The 18,090-nt window shown below is 37.2% G+C and overlaps 1 protein-coding gene across 1 annotated transcript; it reads right to left on the reverse strand.

The window, feature by feature from the left end:
* Positions 1-1,635: 1,635 nt before the first annotated feature.
* LOC145228118 (trifunctional enzyme subunit alpha, mitochondrial-like) lies at positions 1,636-17,985 on the reverse strand. Its single transcript, XM_080093111.1, has 20 exons — positions 17,825-17,985; positions 17,603-17,644; positions 17,474-17,541; positions 16,583-16,716; positions 16,207-16,345; positions 15,574-15,661; positions 14,799-14,933; positions 14,060-14,185; positions 13,129-13,250; positions 12,462-12,628; positions 11,937-12,107; positions 11,424-11,559; positions 10,130-10,216; positions 8,233-8,373; positions 7,115-7,264; positions 6,576-6,690; positions 5,829-5,940; positions 5,214-5,304; positions 4,481-4,535; positions 1,636-2,091 (listed from the first exon to the last, which is right to left on the reverse strand). The coding sequence occupies exons 1-20, from the start codon at positions 17,898-17,900 to the stop codon at positions 1,943-1,945; spliced, it is 2,304 nt and encodes a 767-aa protein (XP_079949237.1). The 5' UTR covers positions 17,901-17,985; the 3' UTR covers positions 1,636-1,942.
* Positions 17,986-18,090: the final 105 nt, after the last annotated feature.

An 18,090-nucleotide genomic window follows, 5' to 3' on the forward strand; every position in this document is an offset into this window, starting at 1 on the left:
TTTTTGTAAACAAAAACTAATGGGTCCCCACACGCATGTTTGTGCGGATTTACGGTAAACAAATGTTGCGGTGATTTTTACATTCTTAAGGACAAATTTTTAGAAAGCATTAACCCAACAATAAAAAAAATTGTTCGTATTCTTTTTGCACTATTCATGTAATTACAAAAACATTAAAAAAACGTAACAAAGACTTAAATCTAATCTCTTGCTTTAACCCAGATATAGTCCTCCAAGGTCGGGCAATTTTTTTTAGAAAGCTGTAACAGTTGTGTTACAGACACTTTAAATTAAAAAGCAATTTGCTACAAGTGTATACATAACAAATTGTTTTTCATTTAACTTTGTTTCGCAAAATGAGTACCATTGACCTGTAGTAACCTCTCAGGGTGCACACGCCAAACGACTGTTTGACCTTTTGACACCGTTTTCAATAGCACGCCGTCATTCGTGTGCAACAATACTGTTAAGCCTAATTTATACATGCCTTGAGTATTGACTCCTAAATTGATTGTTAAAAAAACGCTACGTTATGAAGAAAGTTCTGAGCTGTGTTTGTAATACCGACTAGTTGACCTTAAGTAACCCGTGATCATGCGGCGGCCAACCTGACAGCGAGCATTTAAAAAAACATTTATTTGGCAAAAAAGTCAAGTTAATTTTTTCATCTTAACTTTTATTAACAAAGTTTTTCTTGACATATAGAAAAACCGAAGCACGGTTATTAGGCTTAAATCACGTCATAGGTGTAAAACCTTCGCCAAAACTAAAAATGTGAGTGATAACTTAATAAAACGACATAGCATTGCTGTGCAAAACAGCTGATTTCTAATCACTGAAACGATGTCTCGTAAAACGTCTGTCCGACGTCAAGCTGAGCCCTCCCGCTATCGTAAACCAGTGAGTTACTCTCTTGGTACTTCTGCCTACAGTGTCTTTCTTGACCAAACGAGCGTTAGACACATTTACGTTTCGGGGGCCTGCGGGTGAATCTCTGGGTCATACGGGGTCAAAATTCACATGGACCATCTTTAGACCAATATCTGTAATGTGTATAAAATTGAAAAAGTTTGAAGCATTCTTTCGTGACCAAAACGTGGGAACAAATCCTCGCTAAAAATTTCACGTTTTGGGGTGCTGTGGGTGAACCGAGGGATCAAACGGGGTCAAAATTCACATGGACCATCTTTAGACCAATATCTGTAATGTGTGTAAATTTGAAAAAGTTTGAACCATTCTTTCTTGACCAAAACGTGGGAACAAATCCGCGCTAAAAATTTCACGTTTTGGGGGGCTGTGGGTGAACCGAGGGTTCAAACGGGGTCAAAATTCACATGGACCATCTTTAGACCAATATCTGTAATGTGTGTAAATTTGAAAAAGTTTGAAGCATTCTTTCGTGACCAAAACGTGGGAACAAATCCGCGTTAGACGGAAAAAAAGAAATAAAGAAATAAAGAAAAAAAGAAAAAAAGAAAAAAAGAAAAAAAGAAAAAAGAAAAAAAAAATACGGACAAAAACAATATGTGTCCCCTTCAGGGAAGGGGACCCATAAATACTAGAACAGAGTGTAAAGTCAAACCTAAGCCCGAACCCGCCCGACTTACAATTCTGATTGAATCGACTTTTTCCGGCTAAAGATTTCAAAAACAGTTTATTGACTCCCTTCGTACGCAAAGGATTTGTCACGTGTCAATTACAGCCAATCAACATCGAGAATTTGAACTTTTTAAACGCTTTTCATATTCGTGTTGTTGTACCTTTCGACAAAGGGCGACTTACAATTACGTCATCGTGCCGTTACGTCACCACAGTGACGTCATAATGCATCCGAACACGTCATCAACAAAGCACACAGAACAAAACTGGTGGAAACTATTGAAATACAAGGAGTAACGCAAAAAAATCAAACTTTCGATACTGGAAAAAAATCCCCGGACCTCTATGACGTGTGAAACTTCTTTGTGACGTCATTAGCATGATCTAGCAGCAGCTGACACGGTGTAAAGGCGGCGCCATATGCGGCCTCATAACGGCGCATGCTTTCCACTAGAGGCGCTGCGCCATGCAAGTCAACGTAACGGAAAGGACCTGCAAAAAAATGATGGTTGTTATTAAGCTATAACCAGGGTCGCCATACAGCCCTTATTTCTAAGATTTGTCGTTATTTTGGACCTGAGTCCTTATTTTGTCTTATACTCAACAAATACAAGTCAAATCCATGCTACAAGTGGAAGTAAACCCAGACCCGAGCTGTCGTGAGATGCACGAAATATTTCTATGAACGAGGAGTTGTTCGAACTGATTGTTTTTGGCAAAATATATGGCGTATGATATGTCATGACTCGTATAAATGCAAAGATTTGTTCAAAAACGTTTGTTACGTTTGGTATGAACACTTAATGTTTTGATTGTCCTTATTTTGGGGTCCATGTCGACGGCAACCCCGGTTATAGCTCTGACAAAGAATGCTGATTAACAATAACAAACATTTGATGTGTTTGAGATAGAGGTTTAACCTTTTCATTACTTACTCCCTTTTGAGTTGTTTTTTATTGACCATGGTTTTGCGGTGAAATATATTTGTCCAAGTAAACACACTTCAACCCGAAAACAAACGCTTCCACTTATTTCGAATGCTCAAAATCCAATACCTAAATATTCAGTACGATATTTTGACATCCTGAATAACAGATACATTTATCAGGAGGCAGAACGACAAAAAATCCAATATTATCCCTGAAATCGAATTCACTAAACTCGCCCTCTTTTGTGTAAACGTGATCTGGCGCACACAACGTGATGACGTCATGCTGGCAACGCCCACCACCCGCCCCCTTGGCATTAAGCTTCATTAAAGAGCGGACGTTTGGAAATATGACAGTTGGCCGACTTGCGGAAGCCGCGTTAAGTTTGGACTTTTGAAGCTATTTATAACAGCACTATGCTATTGCAAAGCTAACAAAATGGTAAAGAAAACGAACTTTAAGGTTGGTAGGTTTAAGCTGGTTCGGAAACCCGCTTTAAGCGTGCGAAGCCATGCATGAAAAACGCTATGGTTGACTGCACTGAGCTCGTCCCAAAAAAGCTGGTTAAGGCGTACATGTAACAAGCGCTATAGTCAAAGCTATGCATGAAATAAACGCCTGGACTGAATGATCGAAGCTTGTTAAGAAACCCTCTTGCAAAGTTAATAGTTATTTATGTAACAAGCGCAATGGTTGACTGAACGAAGCTCGTTGGGAAACCCGTTAAAAACAAGATTAATTTATGTAACAAACGCCATGGTTGACTGAACGAAGCTGGTTAAGAAACCCGCTTTAAAAACAAATTGATTTTATGTGACAAGCGCCATGGTTGACTGAACGAAGCTGGTTAAGAAACCCGCTTAAAATTTATGTGTTGATTTATGTAACAATCGTATTGGTTGGCTGAACAAAGCTTGTTAGAAAACCAGTTTAAGGCGTCCAACTAAAAAAATCCTTGTGCTTTTAGCAAGTGTTGCAGTTACACTCATTATTCAGTTGAACCACTTGGGTTCAGAGCTGGTGGTTTTTCACGCAAACAAGCCTAACGTCAGTCAACACTTCGTGCCTATACTCAAGTATGTGGCCACGGTCACGTATTCAACAAGACCAAGTGTTGTTTTCCTGAAACTAGACCCACGGCGTCAAATACCCACCCGCGTATTTGTGCGTCACTGTCAAAGGCAAACACGTGCAATTAAAATCCAGGCTCAAAATTTTCTCATGGTCGTAACTTTGAACATATTTTATAATAAACATTTGTTTGGTGTGTGTGGAAGGGGTCTTTCTAGTAGAATCACTGAATATCGACATCAAGTTATTACTTGAAATAAAAATCGCTCGTCTAGGAATTGTGCAGTAATGTTTACATAAAACATGTTTTCTGCAATGCGACGTTTTGCCTGCATTTTGGCTCCGACCTTTTCTAACGTAATGTGATTTGTGTGACCTTGTGACGTAATTATAATGTTATTATGACGTGCATAGTGTGTAAGTATACGTCAACAACTGAAAATTGTTACAAAATGTGGTTGGCGCTTTTTACAGGAACCCAAACACTTTTGAGTATAAATCGCTTCTGTGCGCCATCCCGTGGATATTTTTCACAGTACAAGTCATACATTTTCCGCCGCAAGTGGGCAAAATAAATGGATTTATTTTAGTCTTTACTAGTTTTTCATCTTTTGTTTTATTTTGAACCAATTTTACTTGATGTTTTCAAAAATCATGACTTGTTGCCGCTCAAGTTTATTGCTCAGGGAAACACAAGCGACCGAGATAGGATTAGAACCAACAACCTTGTGATCACAAGTCGGTCTTGGTAACTTGGACAAACAGAAAAACTTCACAAACGAATGCGTCAGGCAGCAAAGCAACGTATCCCGTATTTCTGTCCATCGGGGGACAAAATGCAGCAACAAACAACTAAAAAATTGCTAGTTCAAAATACTTACCTCCAAACTGTGGTGGAAAACCAAGCCCGAATACCGCTCCAATATCTCCTTCCAACTGAAAGAGAAAAATTAGAGTTTTATGAAGACCACCGACCGAATAAAGCAGTTATTGATTAAGAGGCCTTGATCATTGCAAAATAAGATGGACATTTAAAGAGATACAGACACATTGTGTTTATTTACTCGGCGTTTTTTCGAATGTTTTGAGCTTGATTTACAGACTGACTGTATTTTGAGGCACATTTTTCAGGATAAAACACACACAAAAATGGTTGATAGAAAACAATATGCTACTACAGTGATAGGGGTGGGATTGTGTTTGGTAACAAAATAGTCAAAAAAAGGTTTTGATTGTTACATACAAAAAGGCTCAAAACAATTTTGTTTTACAAAGATTATTTACGATTTGTTGTTTTGGGTTTGGAGTGCTTTTGGTGACAAACAGAAACAAAATGAGTTTCTGGGCACACATTTTGTCGTTAACTTCTAAAAGTTGGACAGTTAAACTTCGGTTAAATCGGATCCAGTGAATCCGGATCTTCGCCTAATCCCGACACATTTTATGGTCCAAACGGGTCCGGGATAACCAAAGGTCACTGCAGTGCATGTTGCAAAACAAAACAAATCTCTTGCAGAATCATTACAGCATAAGTTACCGGGTTACGGGAAAAAGTACAAATCTCTAGTAGCGCACAATTTGAGAATCAGGGTTTACAGCATAACTTCAACTTACTGGGTTATCTAGTATTCCCTCCTGCAAAGTCATCAGCGCTTCGTTGACAAATCTTGATATAAGTCGAAGTTGGATATCACTGTCGCTTGAACTGTGAAAAGATTGATAAAAAATATTGTTCACACGAAGCCAGACCCATTGAAGGGGTTATAACGAATCAGCCGGTCACCAAGCATTCCCATATGCCAAGGCGTACGCTAGAAAAGTCTAGCCTGAGGTGGGATTCGAACCCACGACTGGAGTCTTTCCTGGACCCGCACTCTACCAACTGAGCTACACAGGCTCAGTGGTGAACAATTCAATGTTGTAGAAGTGTTTTTAGTGGCCTTATACCGTAGACAATTAGTTTCAAAACAATTTTGAAACACCTTTAAAAAAAATTACGTGCTGCCAAATTTTTTTTCTCTAAACCTAAATGCAGATTAGGCTTAAAGTTAGTTATTCAAATGTTTAATTATTAAATAAAAAAATGCAATCTAAAATTCCAAAAAATATATTTATTTCGAAAAATACTTGAGATGTAGAAGCAAGGGCATAAAATAAAATCATTAGGTTTAGATTTTTAAAAAAGAATCCTAAAAATTCAGATTTAATTTGCAAAGAATAATTTCTTACACAGATGCAACTGGCTCAATCGCGAAAGCTTTAAGAATTTCAGTTGCTTTGTCGTTCAAAGATCTGTTCTTGGATTTGCCGTAAACATATAAACCTTTGCCGGACTTTCGACCTAGAAAACACAAGAATAACAATAGAATAACTAGTTTAGATGAACATAAATTCATAACTGGGATCAGCCCTGAAGCTTCATGTCGACCAGCGATCATGGCACACTCATATATAAATCATAGTACACCAGGCATATTCAAGGCGTTATACCGAATCAGCCGGTCAACAAGCATTCATATATGGCAAGGCGTAGGCTAAAATGCTTGGTGACCGGCTGATTCGATTAACCGTCTTTAATAGGCCCGGCGTTCTGTGATTTAATAACATACCTATATTAAAAGCTTAGCCATTATGCAATCGCTATTTTTGTTCTTATTTGTGGTTTAAACCAGGTATAGCGGTGGTTATTGGGTAATATAAGCTTATAAGTAAAAACATTATGTAATTTAATGTTGATTTGTCAGTAAGGATTTACTATTTGAATCACATTTAAAGTAGCAAATCCAGCCGTCACTAAAGCATTCCCACACGTCAAGAGAAAATTTTGCTTTAATGCGTTTGAACAAATTTAAAATTTTCATTGGGCAAAAAAAGATTACTTGAGATACAAAAGAAATGCAAATCTTTGAAAAATTACGCCAAACGAAAGCAAATTGAAAGCTATGACGTCACAATGCCAACGACGTCATCACTCACCTGCACATCCGCTGTCCACTAGGCGGCGTAAAACCTCCACGTTTCCACCGGCAAAGCGCTCCCCGAAAACTCCACCAAGATAATCTGACACGTGGACAGCTACGTCAATTCCAACCTGTCAATCAAACATCAACACTTGTGAGTTTGAATTGTTTGAATGAAAAAACTTAAAATTTGCCAAAATAGTGGTTAGGAAACCCGATTAAAGCTTGCAAAGTCGTGAATGTAACAAGCGCTATGGTTGACAGCACGAAGCTCGTTAGGAAACCCGCTTCAAGCTTGCAAAGTCGTGCATGTAACAAGCGCAATGGTTGACTGCGCGAAGCTCGTTAGAAAAGCCGCTTTAAGCTTGCAAAGTCGTGCATGTAACAAGCGCAATGGTTGACTGCATGAAGCTCGTTAGAAAACCCGCTTTAAGCTTGCAAAGTCGTGCATGTAACAAGCGCAATGGTTAACTGCACCAAGCTCGTTTAGAAACCTGCTTGAAACGTTCAAAAACTTGAACGTGCTTATTTTCTCGGCCAACCGCTGGAACTAACCTCATCCAGCAGCGTTGCTATGCCAACGGGAAATCCGAATGACGTAGCGAGTTTGTCGAGCTTCTGTGGGGAAACTCCCTCTTGCAGGAGCCGCATAACTTCGGAGAGAGTTGGTGCCAGAAGACGAGTTGTATAGAAACCAGGACCGTCCTGTGTAAATGAATATGATAAGCAGGGGAAGTTTATGCTCACCAGGCAGTTAATAGTGATGGGACGATACCAGGTTTTGAAGCGAGTACCGATACCGAGTACGAGTACCACATGTATATACCTTCGATACCGAGTACCGAGTACGATTACCGAGTACTTAAGTACAGTGTTGTACTTAGTTGTACATCACCTGCTAATTTATCTGCCATGGCCGGCGTACAGGCGTGCACACACACATGCAGAAAAAAGTAATCTCCATACGATAGCGAAAAAAATACCTAACCTGGCGGAACTTTTTCCCAAATTTGTGCTGTCCGAAGCATATATTGGCACAAAGTTTTCAGTGTTCTTATAGCGTAAATCGGCCTTCGGTACTCGCACGTTGGTATCGAAAACTGAGACAAAATATTTCGATACCGAGTACGAGTATCGATACCACTGAAATCGTTCGATACCATCGATACCGAGTACCGGGTACCCGTCCCATCACTAGTAGTTAAACAAGAAAATAACATCAATTACACTAAACCTTCACCTAAACCGGATTTTTTTTGGTCCAAACGGGACCGTATTAACCAATGTTTACTGTATTATTGTATTAGCAGGAAAAAGCTTGAAAACCGAAAAATGTAACGGATTTGTGAATAAATTTAGGTTAAACATTTAATCCCTAATGTGGTTCAAAGCATGCGAAAACGTTCAAGAAAGATGATTGAATTTTTACACTGTTTTTATGGTATATTGACGTATATCCTCATAAAGTTCATAATGAGGTAGAAAATATGAAGTAGGATTAATTTACTGCAACGAAAAACACAAAAAGTATATGTTTGTTAGAGTGATTTGGTAAAAAAAGAGATAAAACAGTTTTACCGAACAAAAACTTACAACCTAACAGTTATTCACTAAAAAATGTAAAAAAAGAGATAAGAGTAAAAATGGACAATATTTGTGTTAGTTTCTCGCACCTTTACAACAATGACCAGTTTTCCTTGCTTGAGACCGACTTGTACAGCAGCAGCTGTTGTGTCTTTCGACGTTTTGTCGGTTGTGATGATTTCAAGCAGTTGCATTTTATCTACCGGTGAGAAGTAATGCATTCCGATCACCTGAAAATAAATTATCAATGTACATTTTGTATTGAGAATCACAACACTAAAAAAGTACTATTGATTAAAAACATTGGCTGCTTAGGACACATATTAAGATGTACCCATGGGTGGGATTCAGCCGGTTCGCACCGGTTCTAGAACCGTCACACAAAATTTTATGAGATCAGCAAACCGGTTAGCATTACTGGTTACTGTCAATGGATTTTTTGTAACAGAACCGGCTGAAAAATATGACTTTGTGATAGAACCGGCTGACAAAAAATTTGAATCCCACCACTGGATGTAATGTATTGTAAACATTTTGACTAAACAGTAATTGTTCTAAGTTACCACTTATAAACAAGGCATAATGTAGGCTAGCAATGTCATTGTATATAGGCGCCATCGACTATCACCTTTTAGTTGGTGTTGGTGACAGCTTATTTCTGAAAAAAATAACAAATGCTTTTCAGTAAAACAGCATAAAGATGCCTTATGAGTTGTAACAAGTGCAAATGCACCTTTTTCTTGAGCACTGTCTAAAGCAGGGGCGGGCAACTTCTCCAGTCGGCGGGCCTGATATGGGAAAATGAAGTGCTTGGCGGGCCGGATTTCTGAATCGATTCGCGTATTTATCCAGTGATTTAAAACGGAATTTTGACCTTCTAAACCAAATACAATCAAGAACGTCACAATTACAATACAGTCCAAACAATCTAACTGATATAACATAAAATTATTTACCACAACAAATTTAATGCATACACCACAGACTTAGATACTGCTGAAACACTAATTAGTAGGGCAAGTTTTTGCAACTTTTTTTAACAGCTTCCTAAATACTGAGAATTTATGTAGTATGGTGTTATGAGCTGTTTGTAGGAATTTTATGTTGCAACTTTTTTCTATTTTTCATGCAACTTTTATCAAGTGTTGCGCAAAATGTTAAGGAGTGATTTAAAAAACATGCTAAAAAACTACTTCCAGTATGGTTCTATTCTCTTTGATTTGCAAAAAAGTGTAATTTCGGCGGTCGTCCGTGAAATGGGAAAGTACCAAATTTGACAGCTCTGCAGGAGCTGACAGCGAAATGCTGTCATGTAGGTTTCAAACCTAAAAAACATGTATGCAAATGTGTACATGATCGATTGAATAGCGAAGAAAGAAACGGAACAAGCACACACCCTGCAAATCTTAAACTGTTGGGTAATACAACGGAACCTTTCGAGTATCTCATACCCTAACAATATTAAAAAACTTGTGCATTAATGCAACTTTTTACTGCAACTTTTGTTAAAATTAAGTGCAACTTTTTCACGATTTAAGTGCAACAAAAACTTGCCCTACTAATTAGGCAACACGTGTGGAAACAAAGGAAACCGTGAAAGCAGGCCCCACACAAGGTTGGCAGTTATGTCGTAACAATGGACGGAAGGTGCAATGGTAACAACTGCGGGAAAGTTTTTTTAGCTATTGTGGAGCGTTACTGTCCGTTACAACTATAATTTGACGTAGTAAGCAAGTAGTGGGGGTTGCGGCAGACTGTGGCCGCAGGCCACATTATCATGTAAGACCGGATTCTGTCTGCGGGCCGCTCAAAAACCCGTCGCGGGCCGGATCCGGCCCGCGGGCCGTATGTTGCCCGCCCCTGGTCTAAAGTAAAATGTAAATGAAACCCGCCTTGGTGCAAAAAACTAACAGTGGAATTCGGTTCAGGGTTGCAAACAGCCTGAAAGTAGGAGGCGAGCCCAAAAGTACAAGCTCGAAAAAGTACCTTTTCGGGTCTCTTGCTAGCTTTGGCGATGTCTGCAATGGGCAGAGCTGAAGTGTTTGAAGCGAACACACAATGCTCAGGAATGACCTGCAAGAGTTTAAACAGCAAAGTCAGTTTTTGAACAAGTCGTCACCAAATTGTAAAATCAGAACAAAGTATTAGCAGAATACATAAGCTATTGCTTTCAGGCATAATATCATGTTTACAGAGCTATTCTGGCAAATGTACTTTTATTCCCACGTCCTAGTAAAAATACAATTGCCAGAAGAGCTCTATAAACTTTGTAGCAGAATGTTTTAAAGCTCTTTGAAAAGCCCATTTAATAAAAAAAAAACTCAAAAAAACTCTGTATCAGTGTTATTTAAAAAAAAAATAGTATTGCCTTCCCAACAGTTTGTTGATTTCAAAACACACCCCTTAATACAGTGGTTCCCAACCTTTCATGGACCATGGCCCCCTTAATGTAACTTTTTGGCCTCGTGGCCCCCTTCAAGTTACCATGTAGGACCTGTGGCCCCCTTAAAATGTAGATGGCAATCTCGCGTTGGAATGCGGTATTGATTTTGCCCATAAACAGGTCTAATAGAGTAAATGAGCCTGATAAACTGCACTGTAAACAAATAGTATGTGAAATAGTCCATTAAACTCGGGTATAAAGTTAAAAGTGAAAATGACTTTTTAGTGGGTGTTTCTTGTAAATCTACGCCCGAGGCCCCCCGGAACACAGCTCGTGGCCCCCCTGGGGGGCCAAGGGCCCTGGTTGGGAACCACTGCCTTAATACATAAAATATGATGAGATTGAAATACTAACACCAGATTAAAAGTAGTGGATATTACGGAAACATTACACCCAATTGCATATAATCTTGATTTCGGCTCCTGTTTCATTGCTTGCACTTTATATCATACACAATTTTAACTGGTGTAAAAGCATAGAGCCAATCAATGATAAGCTGCAGACAGTGCACACTGTTTCGACCTATAAGGTTTAACTGATGATTTGTGAAAATGACAGACAAAGTACCACCTACACTCCTTCGAGACAAGGAAAACCGCTTGTCTGTGCAGTACTGTGGTTAACAAGTGCAATAAAAATGTACAAGTTTGCGATTTGTGGTCAAATATATATTTAGACCAAATTGCACATATTCTTGTTTTGCAGCTTCTATTTCATTGCTCTCACATTTTATTTTACACAATTTAAACTGATGTAAATATATATTTCATCACAAATGACAAAAGCTATTCCCCTGTTATTGTATACAAGCTCAAAGCATTTGCAACATATACTTACTGCCTCAGTTTCCTTCACAACATTGTGCTTCACTTTTATGTCTTCGAAAACCGCCTCAATCACCATGTCGGCATTTTTAAGTGAGTCATAAGATAGAGTAGCATCCAAGTTAGCAACGATTTGGTCCCTTTCAAAACTACACAAGAAAAATAAACATTAAAATTGTGACTATACTCAAAAACACAAGTAAATGTTTTCAGTCCTGAAAAATTGATCAAATGACATCTGTCAAGACGAATACAAGTTAAAGCAGTGGTTCCCAACATGGGGAGAATTTTAAACTTAAGGAAAAGAATTTACTTTAATTTTTATGTGTGATTTGTAATTAGACACTTCAGCTCTGGGAATATAACTTTCAAGCCATTTTTGCATGGTTTAGCATCTCCTATGTAGTGTATTAGAAAGGAATGAAAATGTTTTAAATTGTAAGTGAGAAATTTGTTGAAAAGGCCACTGAGTAAAATGGAAAACAAAACTTGGCAAAATTGGAGTATCTATGAACCAAATACTTACGTTGTGATTTTCTTCTTTTTGGCAGCCAAGTCAAATCCTTTGTAGATTTGGTCCTGTCCTCTTGCAAGTCCAGCGCTAAAGGAATCCTTCAAGACAACATTATATCCCTTGTCCATACTGACCTGTGCAACTCCCGCTCCCATTAAACCTGCACCAAGTACTGCAAGGTTCCTGTAAACAATACAAGTTTACAATTGAAGATAAATGCAAAACTTTTTGTTTACTAGATTAAACATGTAACCAGCAACTAGAATCTCAGAACCTGTGGACACTGGCCAATACGGCCGATCTCTCGTCACCAGCGGCACTGACAAGACCTTATAGGTCGAAATAGTGGACACTGTTTGCAGTTTACTTTTTTACCAATAAACAATTTTCATTATACTGCAATAACATTAATTTTGACCTGTGTTACAATGTAAACATCTTTTTGTGGTCTTAAAAAAGCCATAAGTCTAACAATAGTTTTTTCTTTGGCGAACTGTAAAGTGGCTCAAAAGTATTTTTATTGTTTGTTGATCTTACTTTGGAGATCTTAGAGGTTGACCGAATCGATTTTTCTTGCAATGAGTTTGTCCATCATATAAACCAATGAGAGCTTTCGATTCATTAGTTTGGGAAAGTCTGCCGAATGTCTCTGCTTCCATTTTCGCTCCAGCCTCTTTGCCGTTGGCGATCCCTTCTTTAATAACCTGCAAGACACAAATGAAGTGATGAACACAGATCTACTACTGCCTGAAAGAATTTGCACAATTTAGTTTTCAGCAGATATATTATGGAAGTTTCCCTATAGGTGGTTGATTGACACACAATGGGTTTAGATTAAAATGAAGAGTTTTTTTTACGAACCACCAACAAGGCCCCACAAGTTTTTTGTAAGAAATTTAAGATGCATTAAAATGAAATATGCATTTAACTGGAATATCATTTAGAATTCAGCAGTAAAAAAATGAAGTAAGCAATTATTAGAAAATCATTTATAATTCAGCATGCAAAAAAAAAATGAAATATGCAATGAAATGTAACATAATTTAAAAAAAATATGCATTTAAATTATATATATCAAAACTTTAATTCAGTAGGCAACAAAATATAATATGCGATTAACTGTAATTTAATTTGGGATTTAGAATGAAATGTAAAGGAAATTTTGACTACCAAATTTATTAGTATCATTTTATTGGCAACTTACATCAGCTATAGCGAGAGGGGCGGGATATAAACCCTTGGTCTGTTTCATCACTTTTGCTTTCACCATATTTTTGAAGAAATATTCCCGGGCAGAATCATATTGAAGCAACCACGATAAGATTTCTATGAAAAATAGAATTATTAGTTGGCTGAGGACCTGCGAAGTCACCATAAGAAAGTTGTCTTGAGTTCTTGTATGGAAAATCTATGGTTTGCTAGTCATAATGGCAAGTTTTGTTTGACAAAGAAACACAGTTTTGTGCAACTTTTTAACATTATTAGTTCCATTATCACTGTTTAATGCCCTAATTTAGTGGTTCTCAACTCGATTTAAGCCATAGACCACAAGCCCATTGTTAAATAAGGATAAAGAAAGCATCCATAACAAGTATATTGACTTGAAATATATTCTTTCAATACAAAATTTCGAGGAGTGATATCAAATAACTGACAGCTAACAATAAATGGTCAATAGTTTGGATAGGCCTATTTTAAACTGAATATTCATTTAACTATATGCAACTGTTTCGAGTTTATCACCAAAAATAATTAACATCTTGTGGATCTCCCAAAAAGTCATCATGGACCACCAGTTGAGAACCACTGACCTAAATGAATAGCACCCTTAGGACACTTTTGACCATAAGTATAAAAAATCTTCTGTTCTCAGTTAAAAACTGGTCTGTAATGACTTTATAGGACAAAAAACGCAAGATTTGTAACTGGTGATCTTCAGTCAGTGGTTACACTAGCAATTGTAAGTGACATAAAAACCTGTAATGTGGCCAGCAAAAAGTTGTGTCCCCCAGCTAAGGTGTTCTATACTGCAAATACTCCTGTAGCATATGGGAGACCAGCTACATTTTTAAACCCAGAAGTTTAGTGGGAATTTTTAAATATGCTGCAGCCCTTACACCAGCAACATGTCTTACTGTCTGGCATTGCACGTTTGGGTTCAGGTTTTTTCAGACTCCCATCAGCCAGCCCACGTGCAGCTTGTATAGCCACTTCCTCCAGATATTTCATCGTTCCGATCTCAGGATCCATAACTCCTGGACCTGTAAGCAAACAAGTGTGACTGAACGGCAAAATCAAAGTAAAAGTTATCCTAAGGCATTATGGGTTTAGTCCTAGACCAGGGGTGGGCAACCTGCGGCCCGAAAGCCCCCATTTAATTAAAGGTTGTTCGGCCTGCAGAGAATCTTGGATTTTAAATGTACTGGAAATGAGTCCAATTATTATGCATTTTTAAAAAGATCAATGCGCCTGGTCTATTTTACTGTGCTCTGACAATAATGCGGCTAGAATCAAATGCAAATTTTACCTGTAGTTAGGCATATTTGGTATGCAACAAAGTAAAACCGCCTTGTGATATATAAAGGTGTGGCCCACAATCTAATCATGGTAATTGTACTTGGCCCTACAGTGACAAAAGTTGTACACCCCTATCCTACACACTAACTAATAACTACACCCGATTATTACAAAAAAAATGTTTACTTTTAAATTGAAACCCTAAGCTGATATTGTAAAACATATATATATATACATGTCTTTGCAGTTTTTTTTTATACATGGGGGTGTTTACAGTCCAACTGTTTTGGGGTGATACAGACAGAAAAACCATGAATAAAAACAATATGTGTGCTATTATAAACAATTGTAACCAACCTAAAGGCTCAACTAGTTGATCAACCAGTCCCATTCTCTTTGCTTTCTTCGCTTTAATGTTTTTGCCAGTAAGAGCCATGTCCAAAGCTGACGAGATTCCAACCAATGCGGGAAGTCTAGTTGTTCCACCGGCACCTTAAAAGTATGGTTAAAATGTTGATATTATGAATGTTACTATACACGGCAGGCATGCCATGTCCACTATTACTACTCTTCAAGCAGTAGGTGTAGGTAAGGAAAAAGGATTCATATTACATTTAAACTAGTTGTAACTTTGTTTGTGTGGGTAATGTTGTGGAAGTGTTGAGCCATTAGAATATGAAGTGAACTGCAGACCGTACACTGTTGTGCAGATGTTGTAAGCCGTGGTGGGATTAAAATTTTTTGTCAGCAGGTTCTATCACAAAAGTTATATTTTTCAGTCAGTTCTGTTACAAAAAGTCCATTGACAGTAACCACTAATGATAACCGGTTCTCTGATCTCATTAAATTTCGTGAGATGGTTCTATAGAACAGGTGCAAACCGGGTGAATCCCACCACTGTTTGTAAGGTATGACTTTCAGCCTGTTACTCCCAAAAAACTAAAGGGCCATAACTTAGCCAGAAAAGCCCAATCTATTGTCACCATCTGAACACCTTATGGATCTTAACAGCTTGCATTGTCTTTAGCTCAGTTCTTACATATACCTAGAGTTTCGACTTTTTGGTACTTTCCATTCACAAATGTTTGGCATATGTGTGAACATTTAGCTTCTATATAAATCAGATTAATACCTGGTAAAATTCCAAGCATCACTTCTGGTACCCCAAGGTTGGTCTTGCGATGGTTGGTAGCAATACGATAGTGACACGCCAGTGCAAACTGGAACAACAACAAAAATGCTATGTAAGTATGTAGGGATTTTTAAAGTAGAATATTACATTGAATCGAATCCAATTTGAATCCAATTTTGCCTAATATAGCTATGTATGGTTGTGTCTTTTTGTTATTGTAAACTGGTTTGATTTCACTTAATATTATAGATTTTAAACAATTTTTCTAGAATTTTTTATTAGACTATTTTAATACATTGTAAGATGTAAAAAGTCAGTTAATTTGTCAATTACTTTTTGAAATTTAAAAATAAATATGGAAAGGTTTACTTATGTCACATTACAAAAAGAATGGGTTTGATTATTTTTGCTTTTATAACTGTTCTTTGAACTGCTTTCAAACTACAAGATCTCACTTTAGTGAAGTGGTATACCAAGCATGACATTATATTTATATGTATATATGTATACAGTTGAACGCAGCACAATGAAAATATGAATACTTGAACTAAGCCTCGTACTGGTCTAAGCCAGCACATTCAAGTAACATGCATTTTTGTCTTGGTTGATATAAAATATAACAAACTGACCTACCTCAAGCCCACCACCCAGTGCTACACCATGAATTGCAGCAACAAATGGCTTTTTACTGTTTTCCAGTTGATTAAATGCGTTCTGGCCATTTGTTGACATCTCAACCACTTCTTCGGCACTTTTGGTCGCTTTAATCATCCTTTAAAAGCAAAGTGTTAAGAAGAGAATATTCACCTTTTGATAAAAACTGTCTTTACAAAAACAATTTGCCTATTTATTTGTTTAAATTGAAAGCAAAATGTTTTTATCATACATGGAAAAAAAAATTGTCTTAAATGTGATTAACGTGTAATTTAATGTTTTAAACTTAAGATTAAAATTGTAACAATCAACGCATAAAATCATTTGGGCACAAAACATGTGTTGCAAAACTCACTCTATATCAGCTCCAGCAATAAAAGAACCAGGCTTGGCTGAAATCAGAACGGCACCTTTGATACTTTTGTTTTTTTGGATGTCTGTAAATGCTTCCTGAAAGTCTTCAAACACCTCTTGATTCAGAGAATTCATCTGCCATAATCGAAATAAATATTAATAAGTTTTTGTAACTACTAGATAAATAATAAGTTTATTATTTTTAAATACCAACAAGACATTATTGTTGAGTTTGGGCCTGATATTGTGACAACACAATGATGAAATGTCAGATATGCTTAAATATATTTAATATTTTAACTTTTTTCAAAAAAAAAATATTGCTATGGGTAAGCGGTGCAGAAGAACAAAACAGTCTTCTCATAATCTGGACAAGTATTTGGTCCGAATGGATTCAGAGTCTACCCCCCAAAAAACATAACAGAATTCTTTATGATTTGAGAGTTATTGATTATTGGAAAGCATCCTTAATAATCGATCATCTTTTGTGAGAAAGTATAGAAAATAATTGTGTAAAAGAAACAAGTTTTACAATTCAATTTTCAAAAATTGTTCTAGAAGTTTGACTTAAAAATGCAGTATTTCTACGGTCACGTCTAAAACTGTGGGCCCACTTGGATCACTTGGCTAGCTTCATGCAATTAAAAAATTGCGGGCCCGATTGGCATGCTTCTCGCAAGTATAAAAACTGTGGGGAAAACGGCGGGCCCATTATATCCAGTGCTTGTCGCATCTCTCGCAAGTATAAACACTGTGGGCCCGCAGTTTTTTCCATTGCATCGGGCGTGCCAAGTGCTGGGCCTAGCGGGCCAAGTGGGCCTGCAGTTTTAGACGTGACCCGTATTTCTATGTGAACAATAATTGTAAATTTGTATGTGACAATCAAAATTACCGTTGCACCAGCTTTGTCCAGTCTTAACACAGCAATATCATCCTTAATTTCCATGTTCAGGTGCTTGCCTACAAAAAGTTGATATATAAGTTAGTTTGTGTTTTTATGCAACATTTTTTTCAGCAGTACCTTGCAAAATTCCTGATGTCGACAACATTCTTTGTGCTGGATCTAAAAATTAGGTTTATGAATAACTTTTAATAAAACATTTAGCCAAAAAAGTTAGGTAGGTATTGGACAAAAACAGCTTTAAATATGGAAGTACTTTTATAATTTTTCTTCTCCAAATTTTTGTTGTTTTGATGAAATATTTTGTGTGCACATAAACCTACTTGTGAGAAAAATACTTACAGCGGCAGTATGTAGATGTTCTTGTGAAAACTCCAGACAGACGCGCTATTTTTGCGCAACGAACGGCCAAGGACATATTGTATTTTCGAATATTATTAACCTAAAAATTAAACTAAATCTATTCTAACGACCAAACTAAGCGATTGGGTAAAACAGGAGTTAAAACATTGGTAAATCAGAAACACTTGTTCAAAATGTTATTCTTGAGATATTTTTAAGTAAATTAAGGTTTTGTAAAAACCAAATCTACAATTTGACTTCAATGA

This window comes from Phallusia mammillata, chromosome 5, assembly GCF_965637545.1.
Source record: "Phallusia mammillata chromosome 5, kaPhaMamm4.hap1.1, whole genome shotgun sequence".
NCBI lineage: Eukaryota > Metazoa > Chordata > Ascidiacea > Phlebobranchia > Ascidiidae > Phallusia > Phallusia mammillata.